This window comes from Triturus cristatus, chromosome 12, assembly GCF_964204655.1.
Source record: "Triturus cristatus chromosome 12, aTriCri1.1, whole genome shotgun sequence".
NCBI classification, from domain to species: Eukaryota; Metazoa; Chordata; class Amphibia; order Caudata; family Salamandridae; genus Triturus; species Triturus cristatus.
In genome coordinates, this window is record NC_140595.1 from 93,959,585 (window position 1) to 93,984,948 (window position 25,364).

The 25,364-nt window shown below is 45.5% G+C and overlaps 2 protein-coding genes across 5 annotated transcripts in view; both read left to right on the forward strand.

Annotated features, from left to right (window-relative positions):
- The window catches only part of SEMA6C (semaphorin 6C), a 341,729-nt gene that overhangs the window by 123,422 nt on the left and 192,943 nt on the right, over positions 1-25,364 (forward strand). The window lies entirely within an intron of this gene.
- IFIH1 (interferon induced with helicase C domain 1) lies at positions 835-7,228 on the forward strand. Its single transcript, XM_085636667.1, has one exon. It carries the CDS (start codon positions 3,304-3,306, stop codon positions 6,265-6,267), a length of 2,964 nt encoding a protein of 987 aa, XP_085492793.1. The 5' UTR covers positions 835-3,303; the 3' UTR covers positions 6,268-7,228.

Genomic DNA, 25,364 nt, shown 5'->3' on the forward strand with positions numbered 1-25,364 from the left:
CCCAGGTCCATGGGTGGTGAGGTGCCCCGGTCCGAGTTTCTTCTTTGCATTCCTGGACTAGGGGAAACTTAGCGGGTCTCACTTTATCGCGAGATTTCACTCCAGCTTACACTCAGGCCAATGTTGCTATGTTTCACAAGGAAAATACCGTTCATATGTTCTTGCTTCTGTTTTCCAAATGGGTCAGTTGTTGAAAAGTGAAAAAAGTTTTGTATAAAATCCCTGTATTATTCTTTCAGACTTGAAAGTCACAGTTCACCGTTCACTTATTATAATTTAGGGAATGGTTAGACAGCTCTAAAATAGCTTTTAAATGATTTAAAATATTTGTTGCTTAGAGCTTATATTTAAAAGGAATACGTTTCAGGGTTTTGCAGATTTTTGCCGTGATACATAAATGTACTGGCTATTCCAGTTAAATGTTGGCGAAGTGGCAACCCTAGGGACAAGTCGTTGTGTCTACCTATTATAACACCTCTCTCCTTTTATACCTTCTCTGAAAATGGTACTAAAATATATAGTCCATCTCATTCTCCCACTCCAGCAGTTTGCTACTGTGAAGTGCCGGTACTCAGTGGTCAGTGGAACGTATTCATTTATTTGTGGTTTTCGGCACATGCATCAAGCTGCAAAGGCAGCAGTTGTGTTTTCTCTGACTTTTAATGTTGCCATTCGGGTTCCTCGACTTTACTTGCAGTGTAGAGCCGGGGAAAGTCCGCGCGGGGCAGGAATCGAGAGAGAGAGGGAGCTCGCGGCGGGGGCGCGCACGTGACTCTGCACATTCGCTTCTCTTACGTAGACCTCGGAAATGGAAACGGAAACGGAGAAACGAAACTAAGAGCGCGGAGACTAGAGCGAGTACTTAAGAGAGGCGGGCCGGGGCTGGGAGCATTGGTGACCCGTGAGCTGCGGCGAGCACAGCGCGGACCGAGATGCAGGCGTTACTCCCACTGCACCGGGAATAAAATACCACGAACCGGAGTCCGAGCGCGGCCCTCCGAGTATCCCAAGCTCGAGGCGGCGGCCACAGTTCAGCAGCAGAGTACCCTCACTCGGAGCCCGGCTTCAGCCAAGCAGCCGAGTACCTTCACCCCCAGCACTGCAGTGGAGTACCTTCACCCAGAAGAGGTCCAGCACTGCAGGAGAGTACCTTCACCCTGAGGGGGTGCAGCACTGCAGCCAAGGTACCTTCACCCTGAGGGGGTCCAGCACTACAGCCAAGGTACCTTCACCCTGAGGGGGTCCAGCACTGCAGGAGAGTACCTTCACCCTGAGGGGGTGCAGCACTGCAGCCAAGGTACCTTCACCCTGAGGGGGTCCAGCACTACAGCCAAGGTACCTTCACCCTGAGGGGGTCCAGCACTGCAGCCGAATACCTTCACCCTGAGAGGGTCCAGCACTGCAGGAGAGTACCTTCGGGGTCCAGCACTGCAGCAGAGTACCTTCACCCCCCAGCACTGCAGCGGAGTACCTTCACCCTGAGAGGGTCCAACACTGCAGCCAAGGTACCTTCACCCTGAGGGGGTCCAGCACTGCAGCGGAGTACCTTCACCCTGAGAGGGCCCAGCACTGCAGCCAAGGTACCTTCACCCTGAGGTGGTCCAGCACTGCAGCAGAGTACCTTCACCCAGAGGAGGTCCAGCACTGCAGGAGAGTACCTTCACCCTGAAGGGGTCCAGCACTGCAGAAGAGTACCTTCACCCTCCAGCACTGCAGCGGAGTACCTTCACCCTGAGAGGGTCCAGCACTGCAGCCAAGGTACCTTCACCCTTAGGGGGTCCAGAACTGCAGGAGAGTACCTTCACCCTGAGGGGGTCCAGCACTGCAGCAGAGTACCTTCACCCCCCAGCACTGCAGCGGAGTACCTTCACCCTGAGGGGGTCCAGCACTGCAGCGGAGTACCTTCACCCTGAGAGGGTCCAGCACTGCAGCCAAGGTACCTTAACCCTGAGGGGGTCCAACACTGCAGCAGAGTACCTTCACCCAGAGGAGGTCCAGCACTGCAGGAGAGTACCTTCACCCTGAGGGGGTTCAGCACTGCAGCAGAGTACCTTCACCCTGAGAGGGTCCAGCACTGCAGCCAAGGTACCTTCACCCTGAGGGGGTCCAGCACTGCAGCGGAGTACCTTCACCCTGAGAGGGTCCAGCACTGCAGCCAAGGTACCTTCACCCTGAGGGGGTCCAGCACTGCAGCAGAGTACCTTCACCCAGAGGAGGTCCAGCACTGCAGGAGAATACCTTCACCCTGAGGGGGTCCAGCACTGCAGCAGAGTACCTTCACCCCCCAGCACTGCAGCGGAGTACCTTCACCCTGAGAGGGTCCTGCACTGCAGCCAAGGTACCTTCACCCTGAGGAGGTCCAGCACTGCAGCAGAGTACCTTCACCCAGAAGAGGTCCAGCACTGCAGCCAAGGTACCTTCACCCTGAGGGGGTCCAGCACTAGTACCTTCACCCTGAGGGGGTCCAGCACTGCAGCCAAGGTACCTTCACCCTGAGGGGGTCCAGCACTGCGGCAGAGTACCTTCACCCAGAGGAGGTCCAGCACTGCAGGAGAGTACCTACACCCTGAGGGGGTCCAGCACTGCAGCAGAGTACCTTCACCCTGAGGGGGTCCAGCACTGCAGCCAAGGTACCTTCACCCTGAGGGGGTCCAGCACTGCAGCAGAGTACCTTCACCCAGAGGAGGTCCAGCACTGCAGGAGAGTACCTTCACCCTGAGGGGGTCCAGCACTGCAGGAGAATACCTTCGCCCTGAGGGGGTCCAGCACTGCAGGAGAGTACCTTCACCCTGAGGGGGTCCAGCTCTGCAGGAGAGTACCTTCACCCAAAGGAGGTCCAGCTCTGCAGGAGAGTACCTTTACCCTGAAGGTGACTACAGTTAAGCACGACAGTACCCTCACTCGGAGCCCGTCTTCACCCAAGCAGCAGCGTACCTTCACTCGGAGCCCGTCTTCACCCAAGCAGCAGCGTACCTTTACTCGGAGCCCATCTTCACCCAAGTAGCAGCGTACCTTCACCCTGGAGGCGGCCCCAGCACTGCAGCCAGAAAACCTTCGCCTACAGCAGAATCCCTTACACTGGAGGTCACTGGCTGCTGGATCCCTTCCACTGAAAGTCACCTGCAGCAGAATTCCTTCCACTAGAGGTCACTTGCAGCCAGCCATACCTTCACCCTGAAGGTCGATCCTGCTCTGCAGCCTGAACATCTTGACTCAAAGCATCTCCGGCTCTGCAGCCAGAAGAGAAGGCCTGCACCCTAGTTGCAGCTTCGGCAGAGCACAACTCCCTGTCAGAGCAGAGGGATGGCCACCTCGGCAGACGGCTACGAGGCAAACCTGGGCATGATTGAATGCTTCCGCCCCCGTTTGAAAAAGATGATTGCGGTGGGGCCTGTCCTGGATTATTTATACTTCTTGGATGAGGAAGTAAAGGACCTTATTAAGACCACAAAACGGGAGAAAGGTATTATGGTGGCGGCTGACCTACTGCTCAAGACCATTGAGAAAATACCACAGCCGCAGAATTGGTTCCCAGCGTTTGTCACTGCTTTGAGCTGCACTGAGTGCACCGCGGCCCTCCAGTACGTAGATCCTTGTAACCTCCCTTCTCCTTCTTTGGAGGCACAGAACGACGCCTTTGAGAAGCTTCTGACCCTCGTGTGCCCCGAAATCATAGACCAGCTGACAATGGAACAAGTTGATCTCTGCTTCCAGGAGAAACTCTGCAGCAAAGACGACTATGAACAAATACAGGCAAAAAATACACAACAAGGGGCGAAGGAATGTGCAAGGGAATTGCTAAGCAGAATAGTGGTGAAGCGTAACTGGTTTTCTCCATTTTTGGAGGTTTTACGAAAGACTGGCCTTGGCGACCTTGCTGAGAAGCTATCTGGATACACGGATGATGCTGAGGAAGGGAATGGAAAGAAGGACATCAACAATTTGAAGCTAGAACATTCTGAAGCGGAAACTGATGGCAACACATCGTTGCAGGGATCTTTCGAAGGCTCTGGGGTACTTTCAGAATGTGACGCCCGTTTGGTAGCAGCAAGTGAATGCACTCTGAATGGAAGTCTTGAACAAAACAATGATCTTCAAAGTGACTCCGATCAAGAGGAAGGAGCAGATACCAAGAGTTGTGCCTCGCCTGAACTCACCATCACCCTCCGCAGTTATCAAATGGAGGTTGCTCGGCCGGCCTTGCAAGGGGAGAATGTTATCATTTGTCTGCCTACAGGTAGTGGAAAAACCAGAGTGGCAGTGTACATAACCAAAGAGCATCTGGACAAAAGAAAAAGGACTCAAATTCCTGGAAAAGTGATTGTACTTGTAAATAAGGTACCTCTAGTGGAACAGCATTACCGCAAAGAGTTCTATCCATACCTGAAGAAGTGGTACAGTGTTATAAAATTAAGTGGTGACTCCCAACTCAAGATCTCATTTCCTGAAGTTGTTCGAAAACATGACATAATTATATGCACAGCACAGATCCTTGAGAATTCATTAAGCAAGGCAGGCACGGGTGAAGATGGTGTAGAGTTGTCAGACTTCTCCTTAATTATCATTGATGAATGTCACCACACCCAGAAGGAAGCGGTCTACAATAACATCATGATACGATACATCAAACATAAGATGAAAAATAAGAAACTAAGCAAAGAAAACTGTGCACTAGTGCCTCTTCCTCAAATCCTGGGACTCACAGCTTCACCAGGAGTTGGAGGTGCAAACTCAGTGCAAAGAGCTCAACAACATATTCTGAAAATCTGTGCAAACCTCGATGCCAACAGGATTATGACTGTGCAAGAGCATTCGGACCAACTGAAAGCTCAAGTAAGGGAGCCTTATAAAAAGGTGGAGATTCCAGAAGAAACTCGAGAAAATCCGTTTCGAGATAAAATCATTGCAATGATGACGAAGATCCAGCAATATTCCGACCTCGCTCCAACATCAGAGTTTGGAACTCAATCCTACGAGCAGTGGGCAGTGCAAAAGGAGAAGACAGCGGCCAAAGAGAAGAACCGCAAAGAGCGGGTCTGTGCCGAACACTTAAAGAAGTACAATGATGCCCTCTTAATTAACGATAACATTCGAATGGTTGATGCTTACAACCATCTCAAAAACTTTTATGACGAAGAAAAGAAAAAGAAAATAGAGCTGTGTGAGGGAGATGGCGGCTCGGTTGAAAACATAGATGAAACAGATACATTTCTAATTGAATTATTTTGTGGGAGCCAGAAACAGCTGGTAACTGTAGCTGCAAAGCCAGAATACGAAAATGAAAAGCTCACAAAATTGAGACGAATAATTATGGAGGAATTTACAAAGAATGAAGAAGCCAGGGGGATTATCTTCACAAAGACTCGGCAGAGTACTTTCGCCTTGCTACAATGGATCACTGAAAATAAAAAGTTTGAAGAAGTAGGAGTGAAGGCAGACTACATTATTGGAGCGGGAAGCACAAGCGAATTCAAACCCATGACTCAAAATGAGCAAAAAGAAGTAATCCACAAATTCAGTGTTGGCAAAGTAAATCTCCTGGTTGCTACTAACGTGGCTGAGGAAGGTCTGGATATTAAAGAGTGTAATATTGTTATCCGCTATGAAACTGTGACCAACGAAATCGCCATGGTGCAGGCCCGGGGTCGAGCCCGAGCTGATGACAGCATCTATGTTCTGGTGGCCTCCAGTAGATCTGGGGTTCAAGATCGGGAATATGTCAATGAATATCGTGAAAAAATGATGTATACAGCCATTCAAAATGTTCAGAAAATGTCCCCTGTAGAGTACAAACGCAAGATCCAAGAGTTTCAGATGCAATCAGTCATAGAAAAAAAAATGAAGACAAAGAAAAAGAACTGCCAAAAATACCAAGAGAATCCTTCACTGGTGTCTTTCCATTGCAGAAAGTGTAATGTATTGGTGTGTACGGGACAAGAAATCCAGGTGATTGAAGACATGCATCACGTTATCGCCAATCGGGAGTTCAAAAATAAGTACGTTATACGGGAGAATAAAACACTGCAAGAAAAGTTGGCCGACTATCAAACAAACTGCGAGATCATCTGTAAAGAATGTTCACAGCAGTGGGGAACTATGATGGTCCACCACGGCCTGGATCTGCCTTGTCTAAAGATTGGAAACTGCGTGGTAGACTTTAAAGACAAGAACAACTCAAGACAAATTTATAAAAAGTGGGGTGAGCTGCAAATCAAGTTTCCACAATTTGACATTGGAGAAATGGACTTTGATGATGACGATGATTAATTTTTAAAGACTGTGAAAGAAAGGCCTCACCTATGACCATTATACATATTAACATTTGATATCCAGTGTCTAAATTGCAAAATTAAGGCAAGGAACCATTCCTAATGTAGCTGGTCAAGAGTTTATAAGGTACAGTATTTCATTTCAGGGATCCGTTTAATAGGGTACAGCAGGAGCATACGTATGTAGTTCAGGTTGTGTCCTTTGAAGCACTCCAATAATGGAGGAGGAAAATGTATTAATTTTCATATTTGATCAGCTAATAAAAGGTAATAATTAGGTTAACAGCTATCTTTATGCTAATATGCCGAAGACCAGAGAATGTCAAGCTGCGAGTTACTAAAAATGTATTTATTGTACGAATTTTCTTCTAAAGAAGTTTTATAAATGATGTAAATTTTTAATCGAGAAGGCGTAGGGAAAATTGTAGAATTCCAGTGGGGAAAAATGTATCAATTTTCTTTTTTTCTTCTTTTCAGTATCGCCATTTATAGTGTTTTCTATCCTTGTCCGGATTTCTTTGCCCCACCTCACCTACCCACTTAAACTATAGAAAGGATTTTGGTTAACATGCTTTAACTATTACCTGCTTCGAAGCCTAAAACACGTGTGTCTACTTTGTCAGGTGCCCTTACTAACCACAAAGACCTGTCAAGCCTCGTAAAGCATATTACACCCTCTTTGTCAATGAACTACGTCATAATTTTAATCTATTCTCATAACAGTAGTTTACATATATATTTTGTGGACGGTGTTTTGACATGCACAATAGACATTTTAATGTGGCACCATTATGTTTATTCAAATGCTAAAAATGTTTACTGTGATGTGGTATTGACTACAGTGCCTTGAAATGCTAGCCATTAAACCACATAATATTAACATCTTTGCTTTAAGTGTTACCTGTCTCAGCTTTGTGATTTCTTAGCAGGGGAAATAAATATGGCCTCTATTGTCACTGCCCCTTCTCCCAGTGAATTAATTATTTCCTCCACAGGTAGTTATCAATGCCCCCCTTACTGGTGATCGCTATCTCCCCCCACCACCACCGCTGGATGTTCATAATTTTCCACTGTAAATTTCTTTTCTTTCCAAACCCTACTTTTGGCCATCTTTGTCCCCTACACTGTAGTAACCAGTGCCTTCCACCAATATCAGCAGTCCTATCACTGTGAGCACCTTTGCCTCTACTGCGGCGGGTATTAATTTGCCAGCCCACTGCGGGCATCAGTACCACCCATGGTCGTCATCACTAGCCTGGGATCCTTATTGCCCTTCACTAGGCTTCTCCAACGAGTAGCTCGTGAGCTACTGGCAGCTCTCCAGCTCCCTGTAAGTAGCTCTCCTGTGTGCAGTCCAGCCTGCTAAATTGGAAGCTTTTGCTTGAGTGAATTAATATAGGTATGCCAAAATTGAGAGTCTATATTCGAGACAAATGTTTATTTTCAGAGCTCATGAGCCAATATTTGGAGAAAAATGGCTGAATTCCCAAAATAAATTTAAAGCTGATATTTGAGTTATATACATCATGTGGCATTGGGGATATTTTTTTTTTATGGTAATAATACCTTGTTACCAGAGGCTTTGCAGCTATGGTTGTTGTGCATTCCCATCTAGAGGCATTCCATGTTGACAAAGCTTTTTTAACATTAGTTCGGGCAACGATACCTGATGCACTGAAGTGATCACTGCTTCTTATCTCACATATAGCCGCCACTGATGTAATCTTGTCTGGCATGGTCACTATTACAACTCTAGTAATATTAGTAGCTCTTGATGAGTTTCTTTGAACATAAGTAGCTCTTATTACAGAAAAGGTTGGAGACCCCTGCCCTACACCATGCAGGCATTACTATCTAAAGTACAGCAGTCTTTGCTTGACGAGCCTCACTGTGACCATCATTGGCCTCTCTTCCCCACCCAATTTTGGTTATTATTGCCCTGCTCTGGTCATCACTTTCCATAATGCAGCACTCTTAACTTTCCTGGCTCACAGTGACCGTCACTGGCCCTTCCCCCGCTGCGGTCATTAGAGCCCTTCCCCAGTCGGATCATCCTTGCCCATAGTACTGCAGTTGTTACATCTGCGGCCACAGGATGTTTATCAATGTCAGTGGGATTCTGGGAAAAAGAACCCCCAAATTAATAAAGCTCCTCGAACAATTAAGTGATCTTTGCCTTGCACCAGGCTGGTCAGTGGTCCAGGTCAGGTCGTTGACATCCTATCTGTCTTCTATATATTCCGCAAACTAATGTTTCTTACTCATCATCTTGATGCCTGGTGATATTTTTTCTGGCTTCTTCAGTGTGTCTGAAACCTGGGTCCTGGGCAGTGGTCCGCACAATACGAATAACAATTCAAAACAAGCTCAGACACTGTATCCAATTTGGGACGTGAGAGTTATGTTTTAATGTACATGTCCTAAGAAACCATCGACTCTGGTCCCCTCGACAGGAGGATAAGAATATTGCTATCCCTTTCCTCCTAAAAAATACTTTCGGTGTCCCACTGTGTCAGGGTCCCCCTCTGATTTTCTCCTATGGTCTCTCGTATGGTCATATGACATCTGCCATCCAGACTCATTGTTTACGTGTAAAGTATGAATTAAAGAAACTGAGATGTGGAAGCAAGTGGGCATGAAAAGTGGTTTGGACGAAGAGTGACCGAGGCCACACATGCCCTAAACACCAATATAACTTTACGCATGCTTTGCAAAAAGTTCAGATTTTTCATCCTATAAGGAGGACCGGTGTAGTAGTACTGTGCGGCAGTTTGTTGATTACTTTTACCTATTCGTCTCACTCCTGCCACTACCACCCTTACTCATAGTCCCTCTCACCACTTCCTGCCATTCCTTCTTGCACTTTAAAGCTGCAGAATTCAAGTTTCCCCTCTATTAAAGGTGAACTTCAGCAGTTTTCAAAACCTAAAATGAACATCAGGCTCTTAAAAATCCTCAATTTCTGTTAGTAAGCCCTGCATTTCAACATAATCCTTTATTAGTGGAGGCAGGCTGCTTGATTCCACTGCACCTAAGCTGCCTTGTGACCGGGGTATATTCTCCTGAGACTGTGGGAACCACATTGGTGCCCTACCTGAGCAGCGAGGAGAACTCGACCCCCCAATTGTTTATTTACCCACCTAATTTTACCCGCTGTAATCTGACCTTTTATATGTAACGATTGGTTTATTATAAGTAGGTGATATGTGTGGCACTGTAGGGAATAAACAGTAGGCTAAGTGTCTCCCTGGGGCCACATCTGGACACTATCAATTAAACTAAAGCTACATTTGCATCAGCACTCAGCATCAACAGTGCCAGAGTAGGACCAAACGCAGCCCTGGCAAATTTTGTCCGATAATCCCTCATACGGCACATAGCGAGCAGGCGTAGCGAGTGTGACCACTGCACGGGGAGACTGGGTGGGTTCTCACACCAACAAACGTTTGAGTGAAAAAAATGGAATATCATGCTTTTACAATGTATTTTCTATTACAGAACCTTGTCCAATCATTGAACAGATGGATGGAGATTAGTGACATTACTGCATTGCTCAATGAATGAATAGTTGGATGGGTGAGGAGTGGGAGGATGAATTACTTCAAGAACGGATCACATCATTTAGATACATAGAGCAAAGGGTCACAAAGCACTGACCAGGGCCTGGTGCTTTGGTTTTCATTCTAGATTCTGCATTTTAATATTTGTATTCATTTTTTTATTTGAGAAGTTTTATATAGCGCGAACATGACCTGTCAGGGTATCGGAGCGCTGTACAAACAACAGACAAAGTCATACATTTAGAGTAAAAAAGCAATCGGGAGTAAGCAAGCAACAAAACAAATGCAATGTAACAATCGGTTGGGTAGAATCAAGGCCAAGAGGTGTCTACATGAAAAAAGTCCAGCTGAGTTCATCAGGTTTTTTTATTGAAGTAATTTGTCCATCTTGAGCCTTTTCACTTCTTACTTCTTTTTTTGAATATCACTTCCCCCAAACGCTCCCACCACCTATCTATGTTAAACATGTATAGACCAGATGTCTTTAATACACTGTGGTGATTTAAAGTCTCAAAAAAACACACAGCATTACGTTTTGATGTTACATGGGAGAGAGACAGAGATAACCATGTAGTTGCTGAACTACACAATGTGCAACCAGGAAAACCTGTATTCAGCTTAACCACATTGTGTGATTCTAGGCAATTCATTTTACTCACAGTGACTCCTTTTCCCTCCTCACCACACGAGAGCACCTTGAAATACATCCGTTTATTGTGTGCACTGAACAGAAATAAGACTATAATGTTACCCTATCTGTAGGAATTCCCTTGGTCACACATAGGGGGACAAACAACAACTGACTTTACTTTCGGTGCAGTGAAAGCAACAAAACCTGCCGCACCAGCAGAAAACCCGCCCCCAACTTCAAAGCCTAACATTAAAATGCCTCTCCTGGGCCAGTCTGGGCATCAAACAGCATATTTAATGATGAATACCACCAGGACCATGCACTCCTGCAGATGGCCTAGGAATAGAATTAGGACTGCCTTAAACAGACATGGCCTCCAAGGAAGAGCGCAACAAGAGGAGAACCAGTGAGGGAGACGCTACAGAAAAAAAGAACCACGTAAATAAGGAACCTTAGGATTGAGGAGCCTACAATGACAGAGACGAGGAGAAGGAGAAACGCTGGGCAAGGGAGACACGAACTCAAAATGCTTGATCAGGTCACACCATGAGAGCTAAGTAGGTGAGGCCAACCACGTGGAAATCAGCAATGACCTTCCACTAGCAAACCTATGACAACAAAAAAAATTGTAGCGCACATTTAAAGAAACTGAAAAGGTTCCAGAAACAACACTGGCCTTACAGATGCTAAGTCAGTGGTAAATCAGAAGTCAGGCCTTCTCAGGCTACCTTCAAAGAATATGAAATGGCACCCGCACAAATACCCGAACTGGTCCAACCCTCCTGCAATCTGAAGACTCGCCTCTTCAAGGAACGCTGTGCCTCCCTCCATGTAGTAAGAACTTATCTAGCTACCTCCTCTCTATAAGTCACTGTGAATTTTACCCATGGACCTTTCCCGTTCTTGAGCACTCCGTTGCTTACTAGGTATAACTCTACAAACACACCGCTATAGAATCCGCAAATGCAGAGAAGCTCAACGATGAGCACAGCAGCACGACTCCGTATGAGCTTCAGAGAGGGTAATGGGCCGTTCAGCTGAAATCCACAAAAAACAACGGATGGAATGCTTGAATAAATCACAGGCACAGAGAGTTACCCTGTGTCCCACACTAATCCAGTCTTGTTTTACTTACTGCACATTTCGCAGTGGGGCCAACCATGGCCAAGTCACGCTTGGTCATGCACCAGTGGAAGTGATAGAACACGACTTGTTTGGTGTCGCCCCACTCGTGAGGATTGTCATTTGATATCTGCAAAATCTCTAAAAGTGACATACAACACTGCCACTGCTAGTAATAATATATGAATTGTCATTGCAGTGAACCGCTCTAAAACTACGAGAACCCCAACACAGGTTTAGCTAGAAGGTCTCAATGGCCATGCCCCTCATCCTACACCATGGACCACTGCCGGATGAAAGACCTCTTTGGTATATTCATGACTTCAGAAGGACACTTTGCAGAAAACAACATCTAAGAGGGCCAGTCTTGGCTAAATGTGCGCTACAAAAAAACCTTGTGCTATAGCTTAATAATACATATCACCTAAAAAGGCCAACGTAAAAACTTCACCTCTAGTGGGATGCGTTTTAGGCTTAGCAAGAGATGCCTGGTTAAAGTCTGGTAGCAACCTTGTGTGGAAAAAGTACACGGCTAGCCTCTGTTTGTTCGAATACAGAATAACATGTCACCAGAATCGCATACGAAGCAAAAACCTGTTTACTTTTCCTTAACGCCTTAGTTCGGACTAGGTATTACCTCAAAGCCTACTTAAAATGGATGTCTGGAAAGATTGCGGAATGGGGGCTTAGAGAGATTAGAGAAAACACCGGCAAACGGACTGCCTGGTTTAAATGGAAATCTGATATTACATTTGGAGGAAAAGAAAAATGAGTATGCAAAACCACCTCATGTCTGCTCTATCATTACTCGCTTAGCAGATATGAAAGCAGACCTAATCCTAATTTCCAAGAACAATTCGATATATGAGAGCAAAGTCATCAATATAGTCGACGCCACAGTCAATTTCCTCGCAGTAAAACATAATAAGAGTAGATGGAAAGCTTTGTACAGATTGAGTTTAAATAAAATAATTTCTCAGATGTAACACCTGACAAATTCACATGGAGGAAATATTATTGAAGACCTAACCTTGAAAGGTGGAGAAGTTATTGTAAAAAAGTCACCTCTGAACATCTCAGTGGGCCATGTCTTTTTAGGATACACCAAATGTAGATTTTTATTTCTAACTTAAGGGCGTCGCCTTCTTAAAGAAGCTTTTTTGTTTCTTTTAATATCTACATACACTCGGAAGGCACATTAAAGAGTCCCTACTGCAGAACTTCAAGTACCAGACTGCCAAGTTCACCTTTCATGTTGGAATAGTAAACATTTCTTTGGGATTTGCACAGGAGATCCTGTGTGCGTACCAACCTCCAGGGAATGGTGTGCTATTTGAAGAGGTTTGTGGAACCACATTTACCAGAGCCAAATGGGGATATCTGAATCTGTTTTGCGTATGTTTTTATGTAGAGACTAAGTCGCAACAGTATTGGGGGAAATAAACAGAGAGTCGTCTCGCACCATCCTACAGAGACCCGGGCTCTGGCAACCTTGAGATGAGTCTGGGAATGCTTTGGTTTCTGAAGCGTCAAACAGTTCGATTTCTGTAAATTCCCAAGTCTCAAACAAGGATTTAGCACTTTTGTGGTTTGTCCAAGGTGCATCTTCCCCAAATAAGCCCGCTTTGACTGCCTGCTTTCATGTTTGCCCTCTTGGTAGATGGACACAGACATGGCTTTCATCAGCGTCTATTGCTACAGTCACAGAGCCTCTCTGGATCATGGACGTGAGCTTGGTTCCCTCTTCTTTATGTTCTAGTGCTTGGCTGATGGGAGTCATGGCTCCATGTGAATCAATACCCATTTCTTCTGATTCAAGGTGAGGAATGTCTTTAAAGTAATTTCTAAGCTCCATCATGTTTATATAGCGGATGACTGCCCGCCAAAACCTCTTCTCGACCTTGTATCGATACATCTTTCATTTGAACACATTTCTTTTAAACGGCATGTGCTTAAAGACATTATGTCTCGAGGTCCACCTTCCTAGAGAATCGTGCATTCTCTGCATGATGCTAATCTTGTCGTCCTGGTCCACTAATGCTCAGAGGCTGTAGCACAGTGACCACTTTTACCGATACAGAAGGTAGGCAGACCTAAAACTGCATAAACGTATTGGCTTAGGTAGCCTAGATGCAGTGGTGTGGGGGGGGGGGGGGGGGGGGCACAGGGGTGGTTACCCCGGGTGCAAGATTCTTAGGGGCGCAAAATTTTAAGAGAGAAAATTCGTAATACTCATTTTTTTTCTTATAAAATTTTGCGCCAGGAAGTGCTAATGGTCCACGGGTTAGGGGGCGCGATGCTTGCCTTGCCCCAGGTCCTGGCAACCCACTCTACGTCACTGCCTAGTTGAGCAGCCATTCAGAATGTATTCCGTTTCTTGGGACCTTCCTGCCCTCATGACAAGCTTGGATTGCCTCAGTGGTGAAATGGAGTCTCCAGTGTTCAATGAGCTTTTCCGGCTGGGTGGCACTACCAGATGTGCCATCTTGAAAGGGCCAGTGTGTGGGCTGGTGTTTGTGTTCCTTTAGTGGCCCACAGACCAAAGTGACCTACCACAGATGTCTGTGAGCGAGTGCTGGCATGGGCATAGCGATGGTTGCGCCAACACGAGACCAGATTTGGACGACCGCTATTGCCAACAGCAGATAGCATGACACATCACTTGAAGCAAATCATTGCAGCATAAGCTACCCTACATAAAATAAGAAGCAGACGTCTAGCCTAACACAATGATCCCAAAAGAAACAGGAGAGGCTCTCTATAAGGAATTTTATGAGCACAGAAAGGCAGGTTTGGGTGCAAAAAAAAGAGTTCCACAGGAAAAAAAGAAGCTGGCAAGAGTGTGGAGAGATGGGGCGTGCTGCATAAGATGCACACAGACGTGTGGCGCACTTGTGGGTAAACTGTTTTAACAGTTTTAGAACTAGATTCCATTCCGCGACTAGGTGGCAGCGATACCCACAAGTTGACAATGTGGAAAAAACTGTCTGGTAGAACATGTTTGCTAAGGTGTAAGGGCCTTTCACCTGGAGACAATATTTAGGATGGAAGACAGTCTCACCTTAAATGGGTCAAGTATTTGTGTATTGCTAAGATTTTGTTTTCTTTAGATTATTGTAGTGGCTGCATTTTGGGTTTTCGTACATTAGACTATTTATACCTGAAGAAGAGGGACTAAAGGGATTGTCGGTAATTGAGACAGTCCTTGAGATAGATTCAACTACCACATTTTCGTCTGGTTGTGGAATCAACTGCAGATTATTTTTAGATAACATGAAACTGAAAATTGCACGTCAACATGTTGTTTTTACTGGAATAAAATTATAAGGCCCAGGATGTTCTTGTTGCGTAGTGAAATTGGTGGTGTTTTTTTTCCAAACCAACTTGTACGTTTTAAATTGGACACTCCAGTTTAGTAAATAAAAGCAAATTGTTATTACAATTGAGCAGGCTCACGTGAACAACCAATTTAACTTTTTTTTTAATGTAAACCTTAGGATTGGAAACCAAGTTGAGAAATGAAACCGAAAATATTATCTCTTTTATAAGAAATAAAAGGCCTGATTTAGCGTTTGGCGGTCAGTGTGGTTTCCAGTGGGAAGGCCTAGGACATTTTCTTCTTCATCTTGACTGCCCTCGGCCTGCCACATCTAGAGATTACCACCGGCCCAGCAGTTGTCTATGTACATTGAAGAAAACAGTTGTCGCAGCAGTTCCTTTCAGTTTATTAAAAGTTTGGTACACCACTGCAATCTGTTTCAACGGCCGTCCACCAAAGTTTTTATTTTTTTTGTTTTTGTTTTTGGAAGCTACCAAAGTGGGGACTCAGGTTGTTTGATGTATTCAATCGATGGAATACTTAAAAAAAAAAGGAATACTTCAGCGGCGGCCGGCAAGGCGTTGGGCGGGGGGGGGGGGGGGGGGTGGGTGCGAAGTAAAGAAAATAAAAAAAACTTACCATGAGGCCGGTCCGGTCCCGCGCGTCGCTGCTCCTGCTTTCCTGTCTCCGACAACAGGAAGCAGGCAGCCAGGCTCCCTCCTCTAAGCCAATCACAACGCTGCAATGCAGTGTTGTGATTGGTCTGAGCGCTGTGACAAGGCGCTCAGCCAGGGGCTGTAGTGGTGGGCATGTTCTCCATGCAGGCTGCATTACAGCCTGCATGGACAACAGGGAAGTGCGCATGACTGCTTGTGGTGGCCCGAGAGGACGGATCAAACAGTCATCGCGCACTTAGGAGTGGGCAAACCACTCCTTCCCTGCCCTGCTGTGTGAGCAGAGCAGACCCACCCGCCCACCCACACACCAGCAAAGCAGCAGGACACATCAGGAAGAATAAAATGATAATAACTTAAAGTTATTATCTTTTTATGTTTCTTTTCTTCACTCTGCATAAAAGCATTAGGCGACGCTCCTCCGCCATAGAGAAGGAGCCGCCCCTGGAATACTTAGTAGGTTGAGGTGCACCGTCACGGCAGGAGTCTACTGATTTAGCTCTTCCTTAATCTTGAAGGGTCTGTCTGAAGGCAGAAGTTGAGTTAATGGGAATTCTTTATTGAATCACATTGGAAATAACAAGTTCTTTAACCATCCTTCTGAACTGAAGTTGTTCTCAGTGGCTCTGATCTTTGCTGGTAGGGAATTTCATAGTTTTCTAACATTAACAGTTAAAGGAGTGCCAAAAATGGTTTTCTTTCTGTAGGTGGGAATTATGAGGTGCCTGGGTTGTGAGTATTTTAGTAGGTTTGTGTGTTTTTTCCTGCATGAATGAATTTTGTGCTTTTGCCACTTAAAGCTCTTTTCTGTGATTCACTGCAGGCTGAAAGAGGGGCTTCTTGCAATTGGGAGCCAGTGTGGAACCTTTTGAAAAGGGGTTATGTGAGTTTGTATATTTATATTTGGAACTGGTTTTCCTGCAACATTTTATATTCTTTGTACCCTCCTGATAGTTGAGAGCGGAATGCTGTGGTTCAGTCTATTAATATAATATAACGTTTGGAGATGAGTTATGTTTCGTCTTCTTTTTGAGGAGATCCAAGACGTGTAAAGATGCATCAAAGTGTTTTCCTTGTGTACAAAGTGAATGGACGCAGCCTGTCCACATGAGTGGTCATGGAATGTGTAGAGTCAAAGAGGATTCTTCCAAGATTCATCATATCTTTAGATATTTTTGGCATTGATCTCCGTTCAAGTGGCCAGAAAGATAGACCATTATCATTCGTCCATTCGCGGAAAGTCAGTATTAGGAGCATTAAGCTTGAGGAGATTCCACGTCGCCGGATGATCTATTGTTACGAGGCAGGTGGTAGGGTTTAATGTTCTGGTGTCCTAGGGGTTTCCTAGTCGCCGGATGATCTATGGTTACGAGGCAGGTGGTAGGTTTTAATATTCTGGTGTCCTAGGGGTTTCCTAGTCGCCGGATGATCTATGGTTACGAGGCAGGTGGTAGGTTTTAATGTTCTGGTGTCCTAAGGGTTTCCTAGTCGCCGGATGATCTATGGTTATGAGGCTGGTGGTAGGTTTTAATGTTCTGGTGTCCTAAGGGTTTCCTAGTCGCCGGATGATCTATGGTTACGAGGCTGGTGGTAGGTTTTAATGTTCTGGTGTCCTAAGGGTTTCCTAGTTTGAGCATTCTCTCTCTCTTTCAAGCTGCAGCAGATGAGTTTGAATCTGTTGATAACGTTTACTTTTAGTTTTCTGTATAGGTCAAAAACTAGAAGTTGAGCATTGTGGAACTCTTGTTTTTATGCAGTAAGGATTTGGAGACAAAAGGAGCGTGGATCAGGTTGGATAGTCTTTGTATTTGCCAGGTTGGTTGGTGCGCTGTCACTGTAATTAAAGTAATGCAGTTAATTTTGAAAATTATATTTGCTTGGAAGGCAGCTAATGTCTGCAAGTGACATTTTAATCTTGAAAATCTCTCATAGATTCTTCAGACTTGCAGATCTGCAATGAAGATGACTCCCCGCCTCTTGATTTTTCTATCGAGCGGAGTTCTACCCTCTAGATTTTGGAAATGAAGTCTTTGTGTCTAACTATCCAAGGCCCAAGTTATTAAAATAAGTGTGTGAGTGTATATAAGGGGGCTAATAAGCATGCACACTAACATTGAAGAAAGTGACGTCGCCTTAACCCTATCAAACCTCTCACTTTAGTGAGAGAGGGTTTATTTGTAATCTGGGGGAGTTTAATTCTGCCTGCCCTAGTCTTTCTGTCCACTCACTCCGATAGGGGTATGTTCATATAGCTCAAATATGTTTTTGACATTCTGTCCTGTATGTGATAGGTTTTGGCATTGACACCCAGCAAATGTCTTGTAATAAAGTGCAGACAGGCTCTCACTTTTGAGATCTGCTTGTGACCTGCAGGTCACGGATTTAAATTCCGGCAGGGTCGGCTCAGCATGTTAACCTTTAAGGGTCAATACAGTTGGAGGATGTTAATTGCAGACACAATTTTCCTATGTAAAATACTGTTGAAAAAAAGTGTTATATAGAAATAAATGCTGTTATGAATAATTTAATTTTCACTCACGTAGGAATGTAATGCTTTTGTTTACGCTGGTATTTTGGTAATGCTCATGGAAGGCCAAAGCGCATCCCTCGACCCAGTATGGAGACATTCTCATTTCTTGATGCCTGAGTGCAAGGTGATTAGTTAAGAGCTCCAAGTCATCTCTTCGCGTGCATTTTTAAGATATTGAAGTAGATGCAGCTTGTTAGGGATTAGGAGTTGTTAAAAAACCCTCCTAATTGAAACGGTAGGCGATTGCACATGCAGTTTACACAATCAAGAGATGGGGCGCTGGAGCACAAGGCGACAGACACACTGCTTGACCAACAATAAACAAGAATGTTTCTCTTACACAATCAAGAGCTGGGGCACTAGAGCACAAGGTGACAGACACACTGCTTGACCAACAATAAACAAGAACGTTTAGCTTACACAATCAAGAGCTGGGGCGTTGGAACACAAGGCGACAGACACACTGCTTACAATAAAGAAGAATGTTTCTTTTACACAATCAAGAGCTGGGGCGCTGGAGCACAAGGCGACAGACACACTGCTTGCCCAACAATAAACAAGAACGTTTAGCTTACACAATCAAGAGCTGGGGCGCTGGAGCACAAGGCGACAGACACACTGCTTGACCAACAATAAACAAGAATGTGTCTCTTACACAATCAAGAGCTAGTGCACTAGAGCACAAGGCGACAGACACACTGCTTGACCAACAATAAACAAGAACGTTTAGCTTACACAATCAAGAGCTGGGGTGCTGGAGCACAAGGCGACAGACACACTGCTTGACCAGCAATAAACAAGAACGTTTAGCTTACACAATCAAGAGCTGGGGCGCTGGAGCACAAGGCGGCAGACACACTGCTTGACCAACAATAAACAAGAACGTTTAGCTTACACAATCAAGAGCTGGGGCACGGGAGCACAAGGCGACAGACACACTGCTTGACCAACAATAAACAAGAACGTTTAGCGTACACAATCAAGAGCTGGGGTACTGGAGCACAAGGCGACAGACACACTGCTTGACCAACAATTAACAAGAATGTTTCTCTTACACAATCAAGAGCTGGGGCACTAGAGCACAAGGTGACAGACACACTGCTTGACCAACAATAAACAAGAACGTTTAGCTTACACAATCAAGAGCTGGCGTGCTGGAGCACAAAGTGACAGAACCACTGCTTGACCAACAATAAACAAGAACGTTTAGCTTATACAATCAAGAGCTGAGGCGCTGGAGCACAAGGCGACAGACACACTGCTTGACCAACAATAAACAAGAACGTTTAGCTTACACAATCAAGAGCTGGGGTACTGGAGCACAAGGCGACAGACACACTGCTTACAATAAACAAGAATGTTTCTTTTACACAATCAAGAGCTGGGGCGCTGGAGCACAAGGCGACAGACACACTGCTTGACCAACAATAAACAAGAACGTTTAGCTTACACAATCAAGAGCTGGGGCACTGGAGCACAAGGCGACAGGCACACTGCTTGACCAACAATAAACAAGAACGTTTAGCTTACACAATCAAGAGCTGGGGTACTGGAGCACAAGGCGACAGGCACACTGCTTGACCTACAATAAACAAGAATGTTTCCCATTGTCGCTTGCCGTTGGCTAAAGGGTATGCCATTCCCTGGTCTGAAGGACAAGGTCCACTCGTGTCCTTACCACGCCTGCATTGACAGCAATCAATGTACTGTGTGAAGCAAAGCCATCTTCTTTCTTTAATTGTCAAAGAAAATAAGCAATAACACAGACACCTTTGTGTTCCTAAGTGAAGTGTCAGAAATGGGGTGAAACTAATGTACTGGAAAGAAGTAAAAGGGATCCCAGACGAGCATAAGGGTGGGATAGATTGATAAGAATTGCAACAGCCCCTACAGACACACCCCCTGATATTGCCCACCACCCTCTGGAAGGAGATTTGTAACATTTCTTTGTTTACTCACATTTTGACATCATAAGGGATACCAACAAACAGTAAACATGCTCCTATGATTTAATGGAAATGTCCCTGAAGTGACTGTCGGGCAGAAGTAAACTGAGGCCAACTTCCTCCTTATGGCTATGATGTGCTGCATAAATGATACATAAAGAGTAGCCACTCACTCGACAACCCATGCCGCGCAAAGGGTACGCAAAGAGCTATGTAAATACCAACGCAATACAATACTGCTTTGCACAGTAATATGGACTGCTGGTTTCCAGATGCACATCTGGAAAGAAAACAATACTTTTCAATCCAACTCAGCCAAACGAATGAACCAACTCGCGGCTACAAGAGAAGTTGCACTCCAACTACGTCAACCTACCAGTGAAAAAATCTGCTGAAGAAAGACCTGTGATTTGAAAACCCAGATCTAGGCACCCACATTTCATACTAGCAGTACTATGCCTGCAGGATCACAGGATTCACATCTCTTTAAAATAGTTTACAGGGTTATTGTTCTGGTGGGGAACGTCCCAGGTATGATAGGAAAGTTTGCTGAGTATTTGTCAACTTGCTACAGCATCCAAGAAGCACGATATGTAATCAATAAGGATTTATCAATTGCTGTAAACCAATGCTATTACAATTTTTCAAAAATTTGCTCTGAAGTGTAGCAGTGTGAACGTCTTACACATACAAGTACAAGAGGGCGCAGCAAGGCAGGTGTGCTGCAGACAAACCAGTGACAACAGGAAAGCCGTACAAGTACAAGAGGGAGCAGCATGGCAGATGTACTGCAGACAAACCAGCGACAACAGAAGAGCTGTAGAAGTACAAGAGGGAGGAGCAAGGCAGGTGTGCTGCAGACAAACCAGCAACAACAGAAGAGCTGTACAAGTACAAGAGGGAGCAGCAAGGCAGGTGTACTGCAGACAAACCAGCGACAACATAAGAGCCGTAGAAGTACAAGAGGGAGCAGCATGGCAGGTGTACTGCAGACAAACCAGCGTCAACAGAAGAGCCGTACAAGAGGGAGCAGCAAGGCAGGCGTACTGCAGACAAACCAGCGACAACATAAGAGCCGTAGAAGTACAAGAGGGAGTGGCAAGGCAGGTGTGCTGCAGACAAACCAGCGACAACAGAAGAGCCGTACAAGTGCAAGAGGGAACAGCCAGGCAAGTGTACTGCAGACAAACCAGCGACAACAGAAGAGCCGTACAAGTACTAGAGGGAGAAGCAAGGCAAGTGTACTGCAGACAAACCAGCGACAACAGAAGAGCCGTACAAGTACTAGAGGGAGAAGCAAGGCAAGTGTACTGCAGACAAACCAGCGACAACAGAAGAGCCGTACAAGTACTAGAGGGAGAAGCAAGGCAGGTGTGCTGCAGACAAACCAGCGACAACTGAAGAGCTGTAGAAGTACAAGAGGGAGGAGCAAGCAAGGTGTGCTGCCAATAAACCAGCGACAACAGAAGAGCCGTACAAGAGGGAGCAGCAAGGCAGGTGTACTGCAGACAAACCAGCGACAACAGAAGAGCCGTACAAGTACAAGAGGGAGCAGCAAGGCAGGTGTACTGCATACAAACCAGCGACAACAGAAGAGCTGTACAAGTACAAGAGGGAGCAGCAAGGCAGGTGTACTGCAGACAAACCAGCGACAACATAAGAGCCGTAGAAGTACAAGAGGGAGCAGCAAGGCAGGTGTACTACAGACAAACCAGCGTCAACAGAAGAGCCGTACAAGAGGGAGCAGCAAGGCAGGCGTACTACAGACAAACCAGCGTCAACAGAAGAGCCGTACAAGAGGGAGCAGCAAGGCAGGCGTACTGCAGACAAACCAGCGACAACATAAGAGCCGTAGAAGTACAAGAAGGAGCGGCAAGGCAGGTGTGCTGCAGAAAAACCAGCGACAACAGAAGAGCCGTACAAGTGCAAGAGGGAACAGCTTGGCAAGTGTACTGCAGACAAACCAGCGACAACAGAAGAGCCGTACAAGTACTAGAGGGAGAAGCAAGGCAAGTGTACTGCAGACAAACCAGCGACAACAGAAGAGCCGTACAAGTACTAGAGGGAGAAGCAAGGCAGGTGTGCTGCCGACAAACCAGCAACAACAGAAGAGCTGTACAAGAGGGAGCAGCAAGGCAGGTGTGCTGCCGACAAACCAGCGACAACAGAAGAGCTGTAGAAGCCTCGCACACACAACACTGCACAGATAGCAAAAGTGAAGGCTTCCCTCACACACAAGATGACATGCGGACAACGTATAGGCATTGCACATACAACACATTCTGAGCTTTCCCCAAACGTGGACCGGATACAGCACGGTGATGGCAGTTCAAGCTCGCCTTGTTGGCAAAATGAGAACAGAACACACAACAACCAAGCAAAACGTTTCACAATCTCTGAACAAGTGTAGTGCTAGCACCACAAGCACAAGATTCGCTCACACAAAGGATTTGTGAAGCAGGAGTATCACCAGGGCACAGTCCCCTTCACATATGAATCAGGTCCAACTCAGGCTACAGAGTGCAAGCTTCCATCACACATCAAGCATGCAGCAGCATGGTAAACCATAACATCGAGCAAGAGCATCATCAGCATTGCAATCTTTAGGTCCATGATCAGGCAGACACGCATTCCCTATAGCACCGATAGTAGCAGTGCAAGCTTCCATCACACATCAAGCATGCAGCATGCACACAGCAAGCATGCAGCAGCGTGGTAATCCGTAACATCGAGCAAGAGCAGCATCAGCATTGCAATCTTTAGGTCCATGATCAGGCAGACACGCATTCCCTATAGCACCGATAGTAGCAGTGCAAGCTTCCATTACACATCAAGCATGCAGCATGCACACAGCAAGTATGCAGCAGCATGCTAATCCATAACACTGAGCAAGAGCAGCATCAGCATTACCATCCTTAGGTCCATGCGCAGGCAGACATGCGCTCCCTAGAGCACCGATAGCAGTGCAAGCTTCCATCACACATCAGGCATGCAGCAGTAGCGTGCTAATCCATAACACCAACCAAGAGCATCATCATCAGCATCAGCAATGCACTCTTTAGGTCCATGCTCAGGCAGACACGCACTCTCTAGAGCACAGACAGTAGCAGTGCAAGCTTTTGTCACACATCAAGCATGCAGCAGCGTGCTAATCCATAACACCAACCAAGAGCATCATCAGCATCAGCACTGCACTCTTTAGATCCATTCTCAAGTGAACATGCACTTCCTAGAGCAAAGACAGTAGCAGTGCAAGCTTCCCTCATACCCAGCAGGCAAAGAGCTGCCATTAGCAGTGCAGGGCCCCTCTCACAAAGACCGTGTAAAGACAACCGTGCAGGCGTCCCTTTAGCACACTTCAGGTGCCGCAGAGAAGACCTCAAAGCAAGATTCTGCACAAAAAAGAGGAATCGTTCCTGTGAAATGCAGGAATGAAGTGTGTTACTGACTGCCGGAGACAAGCATGGGATCCTCGCATTATGCTTATCTACTAGAGTTAAGTACCCAGTTACTTAGCAACTAATCCTAATCTTCCTGGCCACAGTCCTAACTGAATAAGGTGCTGCCAAAGGCACCCTCCATACTTTACTCACATCCTCCATCTGGACTAGATTGCTCTCATGTTATAACAAAACCCTAAATGAAAAATACAAACATATCAGAAGCTGTATATCCATTATTAGGTTTGACCTAGAGTCACGTACTGTCTTCAGGCCCCGTGTAATTAAACAAAATGCTTATATATAAAAAAGAGGGCTTTTGGGTCAGCCCTCTTCATCCATTGGTCTCTTCATCTGTCATTCACAACCTGTTTCCACCCACCCAACCATACAGCAAAGAGCAATGGGCCAGCCCAATTCTGCCACTGGCTTTGTTGCACTGTGAGTGATCGGGTTCTGCCATGATGACTTATAAAGATGTAAAAGAAGCATTCAGAAATGATGTTCGGTAAGTCTTTGTTTATTTTTGTATTTATTTTTTTATTGCAAACATAGACCCTCTGCGTTTAAACAGTACCTTGTTTATATTTTTTCTTCTTTTCCTTTTTGTGACATAGGCATGCAATAAAAACAAAAACAAAATTTGCAGCAGCTTGGCAAAGTAAACATGTTGGATTTGCCAGTGCTTGTTTAAATTTGTGACCCACCGAGTCCAGTCGAAACACTCCCATACAGGCAGAAAAACATGTATTATGCTTTGTTAAATAACATTCTTTAGCCTCTTTTTAAAGTAAACAGAGAGAAAATAGACCATTTGCACTTTCAAACAGCGGCATAATACAACCCCAGGGAAGAGATGAGAGATGGCGGGACGAACAGGATGACTATTGTCGTTGTCGAATGAGGAGAAAGGAATCGCTCCAGCAGGTCCTTCTGTGCCAGATCCACGAAGAACTAAAATTAAAAATTGAATAAAATTGTAGAAAAGCGGGGGCATCGGATGTTTAAGGAGTAGGTTTTCTCTGCCAGAGGACCACTTTGAGGCCCTGGCAGCAGTAATGGCAGCGTTATTATGTGAAGCCTGGAATTTACATGCAGGTGTGCTGAAAAGACTCAGTGCCTGACTGATAATAAGGGGATATCAGTTTAAAATTGAGACGTGGGAGCAGCGGGCTCCAAAATGGTTTCTTTTCCATCTGGGGAGAGGCAAATGTGTCTCTTTTTTAGTACAAAAATTTAGGAAATTGATGTGCATCAAAGACAAGATAGTCCTGAATTGCTTCTATAAAGATTTGAATATTTTTTTTTTTAAATGCTCCGTCTCTTTTTGCACAGTGATTTTTTTTTTTTAAACGTCGAAAAAAATCATGAGGGAAAGGAAATAAGGGGAGAAGATGTAGCTTAATGGCTAGGGCAGTCGATCTCAAATCTGGGGAACTGGGTTCGAGTCTCGGCAATGACACTCAACATCCTGTGATTCTAGGCAAATCACGTAATCTCCCCATGCCTAACAGAAATGAATGTGTCCTTGTGTAACGCAACTGGTGCTCATGTAAAGCGCTAGGATACCTGATACCTTCGGGTCAAGGTCGCGCTATATGAAACTACGAAACATAAATAAAGGTGTACCCTTTCTTGAAAAGATTAGGGTAGGAGCTGCTGTAACAGCATAAAGCCCATACTGTTGGGGTAAGGGGAGTGAACGGAGAGGCTGCTGCACAAGAACAGAGTCCACGTCTGATCTTCTGTAAAGGACTGGTCCAAACCTGAGGAAGGCTCCTCAGGAGGCCAAGGCAGGACACCGCCGACACTTCCTTCTATGGCCTCAACTAAGGAGGTGTAGGAAAATAAAGTAGAGTATGAATGCCGGCAC